Source organism: Morone saxatilis, unplaced genomic scaffold (genome assembly GCF_004916995.1).
Source record: "Morone saxatilis isolate NCDOM2014 unplaced genomic scaffold, NCSU_SB_2.0 Contig23, whole genome shotgun sequence".
Taxonomy (NCBI): domain Eukaryota; kingdom Metazoa; phylum Chordata; class Actinopteri; family Moronidae; genus Morone; species Morone saxatilis.
Window position 1 is genome coordinate 22,491,719 of NW_023339796.1, and position 16,523 is coordinate 22,508,241.

A 16,523-nucleotide genomic window follows, 5' to 3' on the forward strand; every position below is an offset into this window, starting at 1 on the left:
TTATTATTATTATTATATTGTGAATTGAACTGAATTGTTGTAATTCAACAAGTTATGTATTTTGCTTGTATCAGGTATAGGTGTGAAAGCATTTATTGGAGGAGATCTTTGGTTTGTATTCTTGCTAAATGACACAACTAAGCAAACATGTCTGTTCTTTTTCAAACAGATTCTCAGTCTAATTGTGCAGAATGAGGACCATACATTTTCAACCCAAAAACCCCCAAAAGTAAAAGCAAAAATACAGTAAGGTTTCCATGTGATAACAGTGTAGCATTGGGTTAGTGTTTCACATTGTGTCCTTATCAAATGTGTCAGAAAACCATGCACTGGCACAATGCACAGTGGGGAGCACCATCACTTTCATTATTCGCTAGTGGCCATTAGTTGCCGTTTTTAGAACAGCTGTATTGTACTGAAAGAGCTGATGAAAAGCGCTTCTGCTGGAAAACTTTGTAAGCTTTTGCTCATATATTGGAACAAAAATATGGAGAACATTTGTGAATACAGCATTAAAAATAAGAGATGATTAAGAGTTTTCTAACTGTCTGAAGCGGCAAACCTTTGGGATAACTCTTATGGAGTAAAATAAGGAGGCTAGGAGAGGAGCAAAGGGAATTCTCCACTAAATTAAAGAAAAGGCTTGACTATAATGAACCCATGATTGAATCACCGCCTTTCTGCTTGCAGGAGAATGCCTTTGCCTTGACGGCTACATGAAGGACCCGGTCCACAAACACCTCTGCATCCGCAGTGAGTGGGGGCCCAATCAGGGGTAAGTTATGATAATCACCTCATGATGGTTTATGATTGCTCATTATCAGGCAGAAGAAAGGGTAGAAAAATAATTTACAAGGGGCTCCTCCTACACATCAAACATGGCCATCCTTTTGGCTGAAAAGATACATTAAAAAGAACTGTGATTTTGCCAACACCAATTAATATTCTGAATCAGACAGAACTGCAAGAGAACCTAAACTACACAGATTTATACATGACTCATTAGTCATAGACATAAAATACAGAGTGTCCAAGTTGTTTGCCTAATTAAAAAAGAAAAAAAGGCAGGAGCATGAATACATCCAGTATCGATTGCTTAAATAGCATTAAAAACATCACTTTTATATCACAAAGCACATAAGCAAAGAATAAATACCCTCAATAATTATTGTAATTATGGATGGCCTTTGTTCCTGGGTCTGTCCACAGTTATGTAAGAAAGCTGAGGTGTAATGTTTGACTACAAATATACTTTTTCCACATGAAGATAATAGCAACAAATTGGCATATTTCTGAGATCTGGAGACCATTTTACATTCTGTTATTACACCACATCCTGTAACTAACTTATGTAGGAATCATCCATATATCGCCTGCAGTTCAAAATGCACCAACTAGACTCACTTTTACCAAAAACTCAGAAATCATCCTTTACCAGCCTCCATTTACTTTTTGTTTTAAAAGCATTGCATTTACTGCCACCAGTGTACAGCCCCCACTGTATGCTCAGACCCCTCAAACCTGCTGATCAGAGAGTTCCTCATCATGACATGTTCACAGTCAAAGGTGACTAAGCCTTTTTCCACTGCTGCTCCCCGACTGTGGAAGAGTTAACCTTCACTGTTTCACCTTATCCATCTACTGCCAAGTTTAAACCCCAGCTAAAGATCCACCTTTTTACAGCTGCAGTCTCCCTAATAATTAATGTAAGTATACGATTTATTTAACTCTGTCTCTCACAATAATTTACTTATTTATTTTAGTTTTAATTATTTAATTATATATTAAATCTGTCTGTGTAAAGCACTTTGGTCAACACTTGTTTTGTAAATGTGCTCTACAAATACATTTGACTTAATCTGGATTGACTTAATGGTGTAAAGCCTTTAAAGTAATTACCAAACCCACTTACCAAATCTTACTGCCTGGCTGACCATACTGAATTGCTGGGCTTTGTTTATCTATTTGTGAATAATTAAAGGGGTAATCCAGCGATTTAATATTGCACTCCCGTAGAGTTGGGACTCTTATGAAACAGATGTCAAAACAGAGAATGTAGCAAATGAGCAGCAGAGATATTCTAACCATTAGTATGGGTGGTACTCTGAAACTCCTGAATTATACAATACCCATAATGCAACCAATTAATTTCTTTCCAATTAACACCTTCACTTTGTAATGTAGAGCTGTATTGGCAAGAATCTGCCGATACGATATGTATCACGACACAGGGGTCACAATTAAATATATTGCGGTACATTGCGATACTTACAATGTTTTTTTAAGTCTAACTTTAGGAAAACTTTTGAAAAATCACTGTCCCTGTAACGTCCAACATCATTGTACTACTTTTTCGTGCAATCTGAGTGTTGAAGTGGAAGGAGTCAAATGGCTGAAGGTAGATTACAACACTGCTATGTAGTGGGGTTTAAACACGACCACAAACGAACCACCGACATGAATATTTGCATGTAAACAATTAAAATCGATACATTATTCTTGAGAATTGATTGAAGTATCACAAAACATAATATCAAACGTATTGAGATTGTACTTACATCATTGTTGTAATGTATGTGTTAGTTATGAATTTGTAAACTGCAAGCCCAACACATATAACACTGCTGATCTCACTGTGACATCATTAGGGGTAGTTTCTTGCTGATTTAATAAAGCTCCTCTAAACCAAAAGTACTTTCAGTCATACACCTAAAAAGAGAGTTGAATGAATTTTATCACCATCAATAAATCACTTTTAGGCCAATGGTGAGTCAGTAAAGTTGTGGGTGCTTTATCATGCTTTTTTGGGCTGCTCATCTTTTTGGGTGTAAGGTCACTTCTTCTATATTACAATAATGATTTCAAGTGATGACTTGATATCTTTTGGCGTTGAAAAATGCTGTTTCAGACCCCGTCCCGGGAAGTCATATAAACGCTTAATTGGGTTCACATCTGCTTGTTAAAAAGTCCTTGACATTTGGCTGACACCTGCAGTCACAGTGCCAACCACTGGGTGACCACTCAGGGTGTTAGGGTCCTAATGTTCCAGAAAAGAACTGCTCACATCAAATAAGAGTATGCAAGTGATCCCGCATACCAAAAATACCAACAACAGTTATCCTGGTGCAGTGTATTATGTTATTACTCTTTATTACTCATCGGTCATCCTTTCCCTCCAATTTTACAGAATATAGGCCAACACGAAAGCATTCAGAAAAACTGTTTTTACAAAGGCAGCTCTTTTCCTGATATCTCATTTTGCAAAATTAACTAAGAGTAAGAAAGGGGTGAGGTAATTTATCCTTTTAATATCTGAGCTTTAATGTTTAATTAAGCAAAAATGATTTTGCAGCTTACTTTAGCAGTTATTATTTTCTCGTTACTAACAACTTCATTTTTATGGAGCCTGATCCAACACATAACAGCCACCTAACACCGCCTTATGTAATAACTCGACAAAATGTAGTACATTTAGCACTCACACATGCCAAATAGCCTGAACCTAATATGTAAAACATTTTCCCTCATTTTGTTATAAATTGCAAAATTGCACTTTTTTGGATTAACTGCATTTTGAATTAACTGCATTTTGAATAAGGAATCAAGGAAATGTATTTCTTAAAATTTTTTAAGATTTTGTAAAGTTATTACTTAATGTGTTGTTACACGGCTGAAAAGTCGGAGCTTATTGTTGCTGCTCAAAATGGAAACATTAAATATTAAAGCAGGAATGGCAGGCATGTGATAAACAGAAACATTAGTAAATGGTAAACCTAAAAGTAACATTTCGAATTATATTGGTGGTTTCATTTTAAAATGAACTGATGAATGTATAATGTAAATTTGAAAATGAATGAATCAATAATTGATTAAAGCAAATCACTGTCTTTAATTATTCCAATTGCACTTTCCTGGTGCCATCGATGTGTTTTATGTAATTTCAATTGTTTATCATGTTTATTTGTACCATATTATAATTTAAATGAAACATTGCAAGTGTGCCTGTAATAAGATCTAATTAAAAACACCTTGCAGTATCATTAAAACTGACAAACTGATACAGCAAAATGCATTGTTTGTTACCAACTTAAAACACTTTATCATGCAGTGAAGATTAGCGGTACACGTTAATTATGATAGGAGAACCAAAATAACGTCTAGAACATCATCCGTCCGTGGCTTGCAGCATGCCAATTTTCATTTTATTCTGACTGTATCTCATGCCAGCCTCACTGCATGTTCAAAATGTAGATTCCTCTTCAGCCCACCCAACTGTGCACCTCTGTATCTTATTTCCCCGGTGGTCCCCTTGTGTCCCTGTCACCATGTGACAGAGTGGGCACCCTGGGGTGACTTAAATGTTTAATGACCACAGCCTGTGGCATGGAAGCCGCTCCCCCTCTTCCTCGATGTTCTTTTTGCTTACAGTAGTGTAGGAGTTTGCTCGGACTGACATCGGCCCCTGTCACTTCTCCTCCTTACACTCTCACTTTGCAGACTGTTTAGTCCCCGAGCTGCCACTCCCCATTAATCTCCATCATTCTCCCTCTCTCACGTCTGCCTCTTGGCATCCGTCTCCTCCCCTCGATGTTCACCCCTCTCTCCCGCTCCCACTCTTTCTCTCTCTTTTTTCACTGTCTGCTCTCTCCGTCACCCTCTGTCTCTTCCTCCCTTTCTGTGTCTCATCCTGTCATCCCCTCTCATCCCCTCCCCTGGTAAATAGATATGAGGCAAAGTCACATTGCATGTCGGCTGCCGGAGAACACATTTTTCAATCAGCATGTTTACACACAGCACACATCGTAATGCTGCTTGTGATTTGAGGGGCTCTGGAAGGCGGGAATGACTTGAAGTCAGACACTGAAACATGGCTTGTGATTTTAGGGGGTTTAGATTAGGCAGGTGGGTACACTGAAAAATTTAACGCTTCTCTCGCTTTGATTTTAACACAGGTTTATTCTCTCTCCGCTTTTTTTGTCTCTTCCTCTGATCTATTCTCTTTTTCATGCCAGTCCCTGGCCTTACACCATCTTCCAGCGCGGTTTTGATCTTGTGATGGGAGAACAGCCCTCTGATCGCATTTTCAGGTAAGGGGAACTTCATAAAACTTTGTTTTATCTGACTACTTTTTCCATGATGCTACGCAATGCATGCTGCACAAAAGATTGTAAATTCTAATAACCTGTTATAACTCTAGTACAGTAGCTTTGATTTTCCTCTCTCCTTCATGATGAAGGGAGGATGGGGAGCTGCAGAAAGCCTTCTGTACAGTAGCTGAGTCTGACAGTTTTAAAGGTGTTATGTAATGGAGAGAGAGATTGTCAAATTGGAAAAGCAGAGCCACTTCATTTTCTCTCAGGTCAGATAATCCATGTGTTCGGATATTGAGAATCAAAACTGATTAGAAAAGAACATTCAATTGGCAATGGAAGGCAGAAACTAATAACTGGACAACAATAACTTTTGTGAAAGTGTCTTATTGTCCTCCACAGTACAGGGACAATACACTTCCTTAAAGGATATGGTTGGAGTTATTACACATTCTTGTTATTTTGATCTTATTATATATCAATCATAAAAAAAAGACATCTCTCCACCCAATCTGTGGAACTATGGCCATGTAACTATTCTGAAGACAGAAATCTTTAAAGGACCAGTGTGTAAGATTTAGTGGCGTGAAGTTGCCGATTGCAACAAAATGAATACTGCTCACCTTCAAAGCATGTAGGAGAAACTCTGGTTCTGGGCTATGTAGAAACATGGTGGCCTCCATAAAAGAGGACTTGTTCCCTCTGTAGATAAAAACAGCTCATTCTAAGGGAACAAAAACACAATGACTCTTATTTTCAGAAGATTATACACTAATGAACACATACCTATGAATATTATATTACATTTCTGCCAATTGATTCATCTAAATGTTACACACTGGACCTTTAAAGCAGCATTCATTTATTTTTGACCACTTGAAGGCAGCGTTCTGTAAACACACCACTTACATATTATAATTTTATGAAGAAAACTTTTGCCTATTAAACAGACACAGAGCAATGGAATTAATTTCAGCTGTTTGTGTCAGCCCAACCAATGTAATTCCAATCCCTCTCCTTTTATCTCCATTTTGGTTCCCACCAAGTCTTGAAGGACATATCTAGCTTTAGCTGCTAAATGCTACCCTACGTACGTCCGCCAGCTAATAATTTTGTTTGTCTGCTGTGTGGTGCTGGGCTGGTACAGTACAGTGATGCTAGAGACAAAATTGATGAGAAAGAACCAAACTGTAACATCAAGGGCTCTAATACCAAAACAATGAGCTGAACGATGCTAAATGCTTTGTAGACCTGGGAGGGGGAGTTGCAGTGTTGGGTCATAATACCTTGTGGGTGCCCACTTTCTCACATAACACATACAATAGTCACATAGTAAATAGCAATGATAAACCACAAGTTAGAGCCTCTCTGGTGGACGTAGTGGATCACCAAGCTACTAAAGAGCAAGATTGTTAACAGGAGCTGGTGGAGACCAAACCAGAGCTAAAAACAAAGGGAATATTGACCTGTTACCACTCCAAACACTAATGTACTGTTTTCTTATGTCATTGTTGTTTTACAGCTTGTTCCCCTGCCCCCAAGTGGCCAAAAGAAAATCATTTAATGCTGCTTTAACAATAAGTAAAATGTAATGAAAAGGCAATCTCACCTGGTTAAGCGTGTCTGGTTTGATTTCAACCTGCGGCCCTTTGCTTAACTTTGCCCCCCTTCCCGTTTTCCCACTTTCCTGTCACTCTTTAGCCAGTTTATAAAATAAAGGCAATACAAAAAATCTATCAAACAAAGGGAATATAGTGATCTTATAATACATTTGAATGTTTTCATGTTTAGGAACTTTAAGCACAGTGTCTCATGACAGGAAATATGCCTACATATACTATAGTTGACAGGATGCCCCTTATGTTCACTGGGAGCCATTTCACAAAGAAACACAGAGGAGAGCACTTGTCTATGAAAGAGGTACCTATCAATGTTTATAACGGCTTTTGCTCCCAATGTGATATATTCACTGACTTGAGAACGAGCCGATCTTACAGAGGATGTGCTCCTGCCTTCACTTCAAGACATCTTCCATGATAGTACAGCAGTTAAAACAACAAAAGAGTGTTTGTGCTGCTGCTTACAATAAAAACCCATAGGGTTCGTGTGTACCACTCTCAAGGCTTTCAGCGTTGCCTTTACAGTCGGCACAGACAGAGGAGGCTGGCTAATATCTCCTGGAAGTGCTTTGATACATCGGCCTCCCTGCTAGCATGTTTTCTGCAAGATGCCTTTCTCCTCTCACTCTGTCCAGGCATGCAGTTGAAAATCTCTTTGTCCTCAGCCCGCTCCCGCCCAGCCATCCATCCTAATTTAAACGTCTCAGCCTCTAGCTTTGAACTTTGCCAAACAACCCTGTCGGCTCCAGACGTCAGGGAAAAAAGACCTTGAAGATCAGCAAAGCACTAGGAGAGCCACACAGCCATCATCTTGTTTGCCTAAGCAGATATTAGCATTAAACACAGAAGCAAACGAGGCAATTAAAATCACAGTGGTATAGAGAATAAAATTAAACAAAGCAAACTCGAGGATGCATGCAAAATTCTCCTGCGTCGGAGGAGATAAATGCTGAGAGTCAGCATTCAAACACACAGCGTTTGCCATTGGCACAATATTAACCGCCAGGGGGTTCCTCTGAGGACTGCAAACATGTTTTCCTCTTAACAACTGTTTTCTCACGGGAACTCTTAGTGTTTTCCACCTCCAGTTTCTCTTAGGGTAAACCAAATAAGTCATATAGCAGCACACTAGTCCCCAGTTGTCCATTATAAAGCAGTGCTCGTTAAGTGGCTTCTAATTTGTCCTGTGGTCACCCATATACGTCATACTGCATCACAGGGAATTTCAACACTCCTGCTGTATAGAGTCCCATAAGAGATGGTGAAATGAGAGAGGTGCCAACCGCTTCCTGAAAAATAATAAGGAAATATTACCATTTTAATAGACTTGCTGCCTTATAATAACTTGCTAGAGCCTAGTGTTTTACAGTAAATGGAAGAACAGCAGCACTTTGATCCACAGAAAACTTGACTTTGAAACAAAGGGAGTAATTGGGTGGATGTAATTAAATGTTCCATTTCTACAATGGTTTAATCATGCTGTTCTTAAAAGTGACTGGTAATGCATGCAGTCCCCACAATCGACTGCCCTTTCCTTATGCTAAGTTTGCATTTTATAAAAATGCAAATTTGAACAATTGTGAATGAGGAAATGTGTTTAGTCTGCATAAAAGTGGTTGTTAACCATTTAATCAACAAGTTCCCCTCTTTTGTGCCACAAGTAAGCATGCATTATTCATCAGCGCTAATAATGCATTTGATGTTAATCAGCATGCGCTGTTTAACTTAAAGTTGGAAGTATTATGTTTCATCTGCAGAGTGTTTAAAGATTGATGATATTCATTGACTCACAAATAAAGAATTATTTTAAAGCCCTTATTCCAGACATCTTTTGTTTACAGATGTATAGCCCTGTTTTGTCTCATGGGGAAAACTCTTATTGGCCCTTCTTTGTCAGGGTTTCTCATTTGGTATGCATTGTGTCCATTAGCACACAGTGTCCTTCTGCTCGAGATAAAGTTATGTAAAAAGGATAGCTTTGCTCAAAGGTAAAATAAATAACCTCTAACCAACTTGATGCCATTATCTGGAATCACTGATGGAGAGGAACCATTCATTTTTGAAAAGTTGCCATTTTGGTGTGGCATGGTGGTTGTTTCTGGTTGTCTTGATGGCGTGTTTACTTAAAGGGAAACTGCACCGTTTTCACATGTTTTCAGAACGCCTATGGGATAGCAAAGTCGTTGGGTAGATCCACTGTGGTCCAGACTAAAACATCTCAAAAGCTGTTGGGCCGATTGCTATGAAATATAAATATTAATTACACTTTTTCTAATGTTTGGATAAAATTAATGAAATTCCCAGATATTAGCACATGCTAAACTAAGATGGTGAACAGGGTAAACATTATACCTTATTAACAGCAGCTTTTCAGAGTTTTTACTGTGGGCATGTTAGCATGCTGTTGTTAGCGTTTAGCTTAAAGCCTCACAGAGCTGCTTGTCTGGCTGTAGACCATTGACAGTACATAAAATGGACAAAGCTTCCAGGGCTGTGCAGTGAACGAGGAAGTGTCTTCAACTTGCATTCTGTGGAAAGGCCAGCAGGGGGCAGACCTATTGGCTGCAATAAAAAAACTATACTAAGCAGTCTGGAGAAATGACCCAACTTCTCACTTGATTTATGAGCTCAGTAAAGAGTTTCCTAATGAGTTTATGGTCTCAATCTCTACTTCTTCCATACAGCATGATCTTTATTTAGTGAATTATGGTCCCATTTAGAGTAAAACAGGCAATAAAGCATAGTATGCTTTAGGGCGTGGCTACCTTGACAAATCATAAGACACAGGACAACACGCTTGATGAAGTTTTCCAATCTTTAAAACAGTGTTAATCTAATTTTGTGTGACATTGATCTCTTTCTCTTCCCTGTTGTTTTCATCTGTGTTCCATTGACTTGAACTTGTGTCAGTGCTATCCATTCACACTTGAAAAGTCTAAATCTGTAACCTCACTTGTCTTGTCCACCCTCCTTGTCCTCTGCAGATTCACGTACACCTTAGGGGAAGGAATGTGGCTGCCGTTGAGTAAAAGCTTTGTCATCCCCCCTGCCGAGCTCGCCATCAACCCCTCAGCCAAGTGCAAGACGGACATGACAGTCATGGAGGACGCGGTGGACGTACGGTGAGAGATGACACACCACTTTTCCCCCAGTGTTACTTTGTAGCGGCGCCGTTTCAGACATGATGATAGAAGCTCCAACTAAAGAAATGAAAGGTTTCGTAAGGCTGTAAACGGTACTAGGGCAAGTTTCTTTTCATTGCTGCTCTGAAGTATTACCAGGACTTTCTGTCCACTTTGTGTTTTATTGTTTCTGATGAAGCTTCACAACCCAAAAAGTACATAATTGGCTTTTTGATAAATATTTTTCACGACCATCTCTTTCATCCGTCATCCCCCAGAATGTAGCTATTGACTCACTGGCTGTCTCGCTGTTTTGTATTCTCATTTCATCAGCACTTGCTTTTTATTTACTATTGTTGCAGTGAGTCTTGAGCAGCCCTGTGAGGTTGATGCAGAGGTCTTACCGGTCATGATTCAGTGGATAATAAAACTCTAAGATCCAACACAAAATCAATTATGAAGATGCAGAAAAAAAACAGTTAAAAGAAGGAATAAGAAGAAAGAATTACCCGGCAATTCAAAGCCATAAAGAGCATTTCGATTGTTAAATGGTTCATAACTCCTCCAAAGAAAATCTGCTCTGTGTGCAATGACTGTGTTTGTGCCTGGGCTGCAGAGAGAGCCGTAACTGAGCCAAAACAATGCTGCAGTATTAAACTGGACTCAGCTGACAGCGGTGACACAACAGAATTATTTAGCGATTTTGCTTTGCTAGCAGCGGAGAGGGGCTTAAAGATAGTAATGTTGCTCAGTCCAGAACTTTGGGTCAGAACGAGACATCCTCACAACAAGATGGTCATGTTACGAATGGTCTCAGAGGACTGTTCGCTCTACTTTTTGTGAATCCCTCACTTGTTTGTCTTTGTTTATTTCAAAAACTAATGATTGGATGTCTGTAAAGTTTGCTCTGGATATTCCAGTAGATAAAGCCTGGCTTTTATCTGTAATGCTACCATAGGTCCAACATTTTGACTCACAATAAATATCTAAATCTGCACAAAGGAATCTACTGAGACAATTTATGCTCCCAATATATGCTGCCTCTATAGTCTGCTAGCATGACTCAACACTACCAACTGTATGCAACAACTCTGTACTACATACTAATTATGAGCAGGTTTTGAGTATGCAGTGTGTTCACACTGTTCTTGATGGACATTATTCCCCCACAGTGCATTTCACAAGGGTACTGAGCAGTTGCTCACTGCTGTAAGAAATGAAAAGTAGTTGTGGATCACCTTAGAAAAAAAGTTGGTACTGCCAACTGCACTTTACTGCTTAAAAACTGAATCAAGAAAATGAATTGAAATTGTTATTCATATTGTATATATATATTATATTAGTGTGCTATTTCATTTCTCTAACCAAACCTGCGCCCTTGAGTTAGTATGTAGTATACTGGGACACAGCACAGTAATAGTTTAATGCACTAGTTACACAGAGGGGCATGCAATGCATGTGCCAACTCTATTAAATCCGAGTGGAACAAATTCAGTCTATTTCATGTCAGAACAATAAACAAAGAAAGCAGCATTCCTGCTAGCAAGGCTGTCAAGGTCCTGGTTAGCAAGAGTTTTTCAGACACTAAATTACACATTTTCGAGAGCTAAGAAGAGCTAAATATGCAATGCTCATCAGTAACAGTCATGCAAACAGTGTATCTTGGTCTTGGGTTTACTGTGTGTTTTCTATGTAAAATTGGAGGCAGCATGGGCCAAGTTTAACATAAATCATCATGTTATTTTAATGAAATTGTGTTTCATTTGTCATTTTATTTCATTGTCATTAGTTTTTTGACAATGACAGAAAAAAAGTGTCTTTTTAAATCCAAACTGGTTGTCTGGTGGCAGCAACAACACACAAACAGAAGGCAAGTTTAACTACCAAGTTATTGATACTTAAAGCCCCTAAAACATACTTTCATTTAGTGTTGATTCTGGCGGCCCCTGTGGACAAAACGCGGTAGTGTTTCCACCAGTGTTAATCCGACTGAATCTGACCCAGTGGCAGACATAAAGAATAACTAAATAACCAATCGCCTCACTGATTTATTGGCAGATCATCATCATCATTAATCACATGAAGATAAAAATTGTTGTGTTTTTCTTACTTGCACCATGTTGAACCACCGTTTTTCTACAGTAGGCCAGAGAGGACAAACCAAACACTGGCTCTAGATAGTACCTTTCGTGTTTTTCACAAGTTTCGTAGCAACCGTAGTTACTTTAACACACTTCGCTGTATTTAAGCGAGATGGCACTAAATCCTACACACTGGCCCTTTAAGCAACTAAACTCCATATTTGGGATAATTCCCATGGGATCAAACCGTTTTTGTTGTCGTCCATAACCATTGTGCCTTCATTGTGATGGTAATTATCCTTTAAAAAATTGACAAAGTTGAGTCATTCTTCATCATGTTGTAGACACTGTATAAATTAGCTGCCAAAATGAATCATTTTGACAGATCTCTGAGAGATACTGGAAGACAACATCTACTGATGCAAAGACCTAATTTACATATTTTTTGGTATATTCATTTCAAATGTCCCCGACCACTTAGTCAACAGTTAATAACAATTAATTATTAATTTTGTGAAAAAAAGTTTAAAGTAAGTAAATCTGCAACATTTATATGAAAGCCTAAACCCAGCAGTGCAGACATATTTAGATATAAAAATGAATGATGATTCCAGTAAACCTTATGCATGAAGATCCTCTCTCTGTCCCAGCTCTTACTAGGTGTCTCATACTTATACTTATAAACGTAGGAAGGACAGACCTATGCACTCTGTTGTTGAACCTACTTTCTTCAGTGATCAGCAGCATTATTATTCACCAAGAGAGTTAATGCTTTGACAGCATTATGTCGTAGCATAAAGTCTGTGTGAACAGGATTACTTTGGGAGAAGAGGTAGGTTAATGTAATTAGTAGTGGGAATTGTCTTTTAGTGTATGCTGGAGCATGCCCTGTCAACAAGTTAGTGTGCACAACCGTGTCAGATCCTGTCCTAATTTGCCGATGGTTATTTGCCCTGTGAAAATGATGTCAGGTAAAATTAGTCTCGCTCAAATGAATATCCACATCATTTTTTCTCATTAGCAAGTATTTAAGGAGTTTTTTTTTCCTTTCCCCCTGTCAGTGGGTAATTTCAAGCCCTCGGATGACGAGATATGAAGTAGTCCCGCGACAAGAGTGTTCTAAAAATAAAACTGATTAGAAGAACAGGATTTAATGTGATTGTCAGTGGCTCCAGTAGTTTTTGTTTTCAAGCTGATTATCAAAAGGAGTGTGTAAGGTTTCTCAAAGCAGACTTCTTAAGGGACAATTCACAAGTATAAGTTCTATAAACTGGAGCTGATTTGATGACCATGAAGTAAAAGTGAAAAAACATGAATCCAGAAGCTTTGCTGAAAGATGAGACTTTGCCGGAAGAGCTTGAATACCATCAAGGAAAGGGAAGAATTTAATTTAATCAATTTGTCTTTACAGAAATTAATTAATTTTCAGAAATAAATGTTTTTTAAATAGAGCCATTTGACATTTCTGACTATGCTCAACAGAGTCGTAGAAAGAGATTAATCGTCTTGTGTCTTACAAATAGTTTCAGTGCATATGTTGTCAAAACATAAACTAGACAAGGCTGCATCACCGAAGGAAAATATAAGTGTGCTTGTGTTTCATGAACCTGCTCTAGGATTATGACAAAGGAAGGAGACCACAGAGAATTCAAAGGTTTTAAACAAAAAGAAGTTTAATTAAACAATATTCACGATCACAAATTATAATATGTACGTCAGTGTGGTCGTGAGTGAGTGAGTGAGTGAGTGAGTGCGTGCGTGCGTACATGGGTGAAGTGTGTGTGGAAAAAGGTAATGCATATATTCAAATACCAAAGACTATCAAAAACCAAAGGCAGCAACAAACCAAGAAACTGCTGACTGGAAGGAGAGAGAGAGAGAGAGAGAGAGAGAGAGAATGATCACAAACCAGCTATTTATAAAGACCAGCAATCAGGACACACCAGGTGTAGCCCATCTAATGGCCACACCCTCTGCCACTCTGTCTCCTGTGAAGAAGGGAAAAAGACCCAGACCAACCAGAGGGGGGAGGGGTCATAACATGAATTATTTAATTATTTAATTTATTTAAAGTTATAAGTTAGATAATGTTACAAACGTGACTTATGTAACGTAACATACTGATTTTACCCAAACCATGATCTTTTCCTAAACCTAATCAAGTAGTTCTGTTGCCTCAACCTAACCAAACTGCGACAGTCTCACAACGTTAGCTACGTGTTTAATGTCACGTGATGCAGGACCCAAGACGCTGCCTGTCGCTGGTACTCATATGGTCATATTTGTCAGTGGTTCACAACCTTTTTCCTTAACAGATCACTTTTCTGTCATTTAGTAAACTGACGACTCCTGAAGTGACATATTTTATGGATATTTTATATTGTATTAAAAACTGTATAATGAATAGTGAACGCAGTAACTGCAAGGAGTTTTTGATTTTGATTAATTTTGAGCAGATTATTTTCTGTTTAAGGAACCTTTTATACAATTCTCTGTCTGTATGATGTATTTTTAACAATCATACAGACTTAATAGGCTTCTTTTATACAAATTCAGTGTTTTCTTGTCCTTGATGCTCGGCCATTGTTCGGCTCGGCTATTTGACAATTTACATTTACTTTTCTTCACAGAAATCACACAAAATGCTGAGCTATAGGCCTACTGTGTGTTTTTGGGGGGTTTTCTAAGTTTTCTAGCAAGCCTTAAAATCAAAAAGGCCTTGTGACCCCTCATGAAGCTTTGGCAACTTGGTGGGGGTGCCAACCCCAATGGTGGGAAGAACTGATTATGTAATTTTGGGAGTCAATGGGAGTCAGCCAGTTCCGTCGTTTGAGGACATGTTGGATTCAAATAAAGTTGCTGTCTGGGTCACAGCTGGTTAAAAATGAGTTCTAAAAAACAGGAGTGGACAAATTTATAGTCTGTGTCTGACAGAACCCATAGGTAACATGTTAATATAAAACGTCTCCACAGTATTTAAATCATTGGCGTTACAGAATTAATCTTTTAAAGAAAGAATCTGTATCAGTGAATAGATACTGAGTCGCTTCCTGCGCTTCAACAGTCATTAGTCAAAAGACCTTTACACTTTGCGTAAAAGAGGACATAGCTGAACATTTTCACAAACAGTATATGTATTCAGTGTGGGAGGAAAAGCAGATGTGGAGGTCAGGGAGGTCAGGGAGTTTGATGGGCGTGTAGCAAATCCAACTTTCAGGAGACCAGAGGTTGCTTTTCCATCACAGGCCTGCAATTAAGGTTGACCTTTTTTTCACAATGCGATCCTCAATGAGCTGAAGTGTTTGCATGCTTTTGGCTAAATGGTTGATACAAACGAACTGGAAGCCTTTAAAATGTGGATGGATAAGAAGTGATGACTATTACAACTGGAAAAAAAATACACACTGCAAGGATCGGTGGACAAATATAATAGATGAAAATGATTTATTGTTCATGTAAAACAAGTAAGGCAACTGCCAGATCGATATGCAAAATAACTTGATGTAAATTGTAGGAGGATAAAGGACATTAATCCAGGATGCTCTGTGCTGACTGTAGACTGTTCTGATTTGCTGCAATAGCATTCGGTTATGGCTGTATGGATGTGTGTGTATAGATGAGCAACACTGTCTTCTTAGAAATTAAAGTTTTCCAATTATGTTGTGCTGACAAACTGCTGCCTGGATTATGTTCAGAGGCAAGGTTCTTTTGAGCGAATGAAGTGCACCAATGTTTCCATCCCATGTGTGGTTAGATTTAAGTAGCAAAAGCACTTTGCCTAAGGTCAGAAAGGATTGTGGTTTCAGTTAAATGTTGATAATCGTGTTGTGTTTCATGATTGAACTCACTGGGAATATTCTCTATATTAAACCAAGAGCACGAAGTGAGGGAAGTGCTGTCAAGTGCTGTGAATGTCCAAACATAACCATGAAGAAGTAGTAAAGGAAATTCCCGATGCACAGCCAATAACAGTCAGGTGCTGGTAGGTTGCAGGACTGTGCAGTTAAAATTAACCACGGCACACTGGAATAACTTTACAGTGATTTATTGGGAGCGAACAACATGTTTCGCCTGTAGCTTCATCAGGTTTGCTCACAGACTTAATTTTGATTTATAATCATGAAGAAGTTTAATAATGCTGTAGTCACTACAGGTAGCTATTGTATGGCAAGTGGAAAATTAAATATGCTGTCAATGAACTGATATGTTCGGTATCAACATGCTGCAACTTGCCAGATACGTTAAGATAGGGATAATGCCTGGCTGCACATTGGACAGTTCTGGCCTCTGACATCGTCCATTTATTTGTAATTATGGAAACCTTGAAGGGAATTACCCGTTTATACCATGGTCACTTGCCAAAAAAAAAAAAAGATATATATATAATTATTTTATATTTTCCTGCGTTTTGCAATCAAAATCTAAAGTTTTCCATAGTAACACCTAAGTTCCTTTCTATTGCCTGGAAGAATTATTACCATCCCATAAGGTTCTAATGCAATGGAAATGTTGTTCACTACTCCAATAAATAGGATGAACCATAGACGGGAGATGTTTCTAGTTCCCTCCGCTCATAGAACACTTTGGCTCAGCTATGAGACAGAGCGCTAA

The 16,523-nt window shown here is 38.5% G+C and overlaps 1 protein-coding gene across 1 annotated transcript in view; it reads left to right on the plus strand.

The window, feature by feature from the left end:
• The window catches only part of astn1 (astrotactin 1), a 374,129-nt gene that overhangs the window by 119,426 nt on the left and 238,180 nt on the right, over positions 1 to 16,523 (plus strand). The window contains exons 9-11 of the mRNA XM_035669982.1: positions 691 to 775; positions 5,013 to 5,087; positions 9,694 to 9,831. Coding sequence (XP_035525875.1) covers positions 691 to 775; positions 5,013 to 5,087; positions 9,694 to 9,831 — 298 coding nt within the window. The remainder of the gene's footprint in view (positions 1 to 690; positions 776 to 5,012; positions 5,088 to 9,693; positions 9,832 to 16,523) is intronic.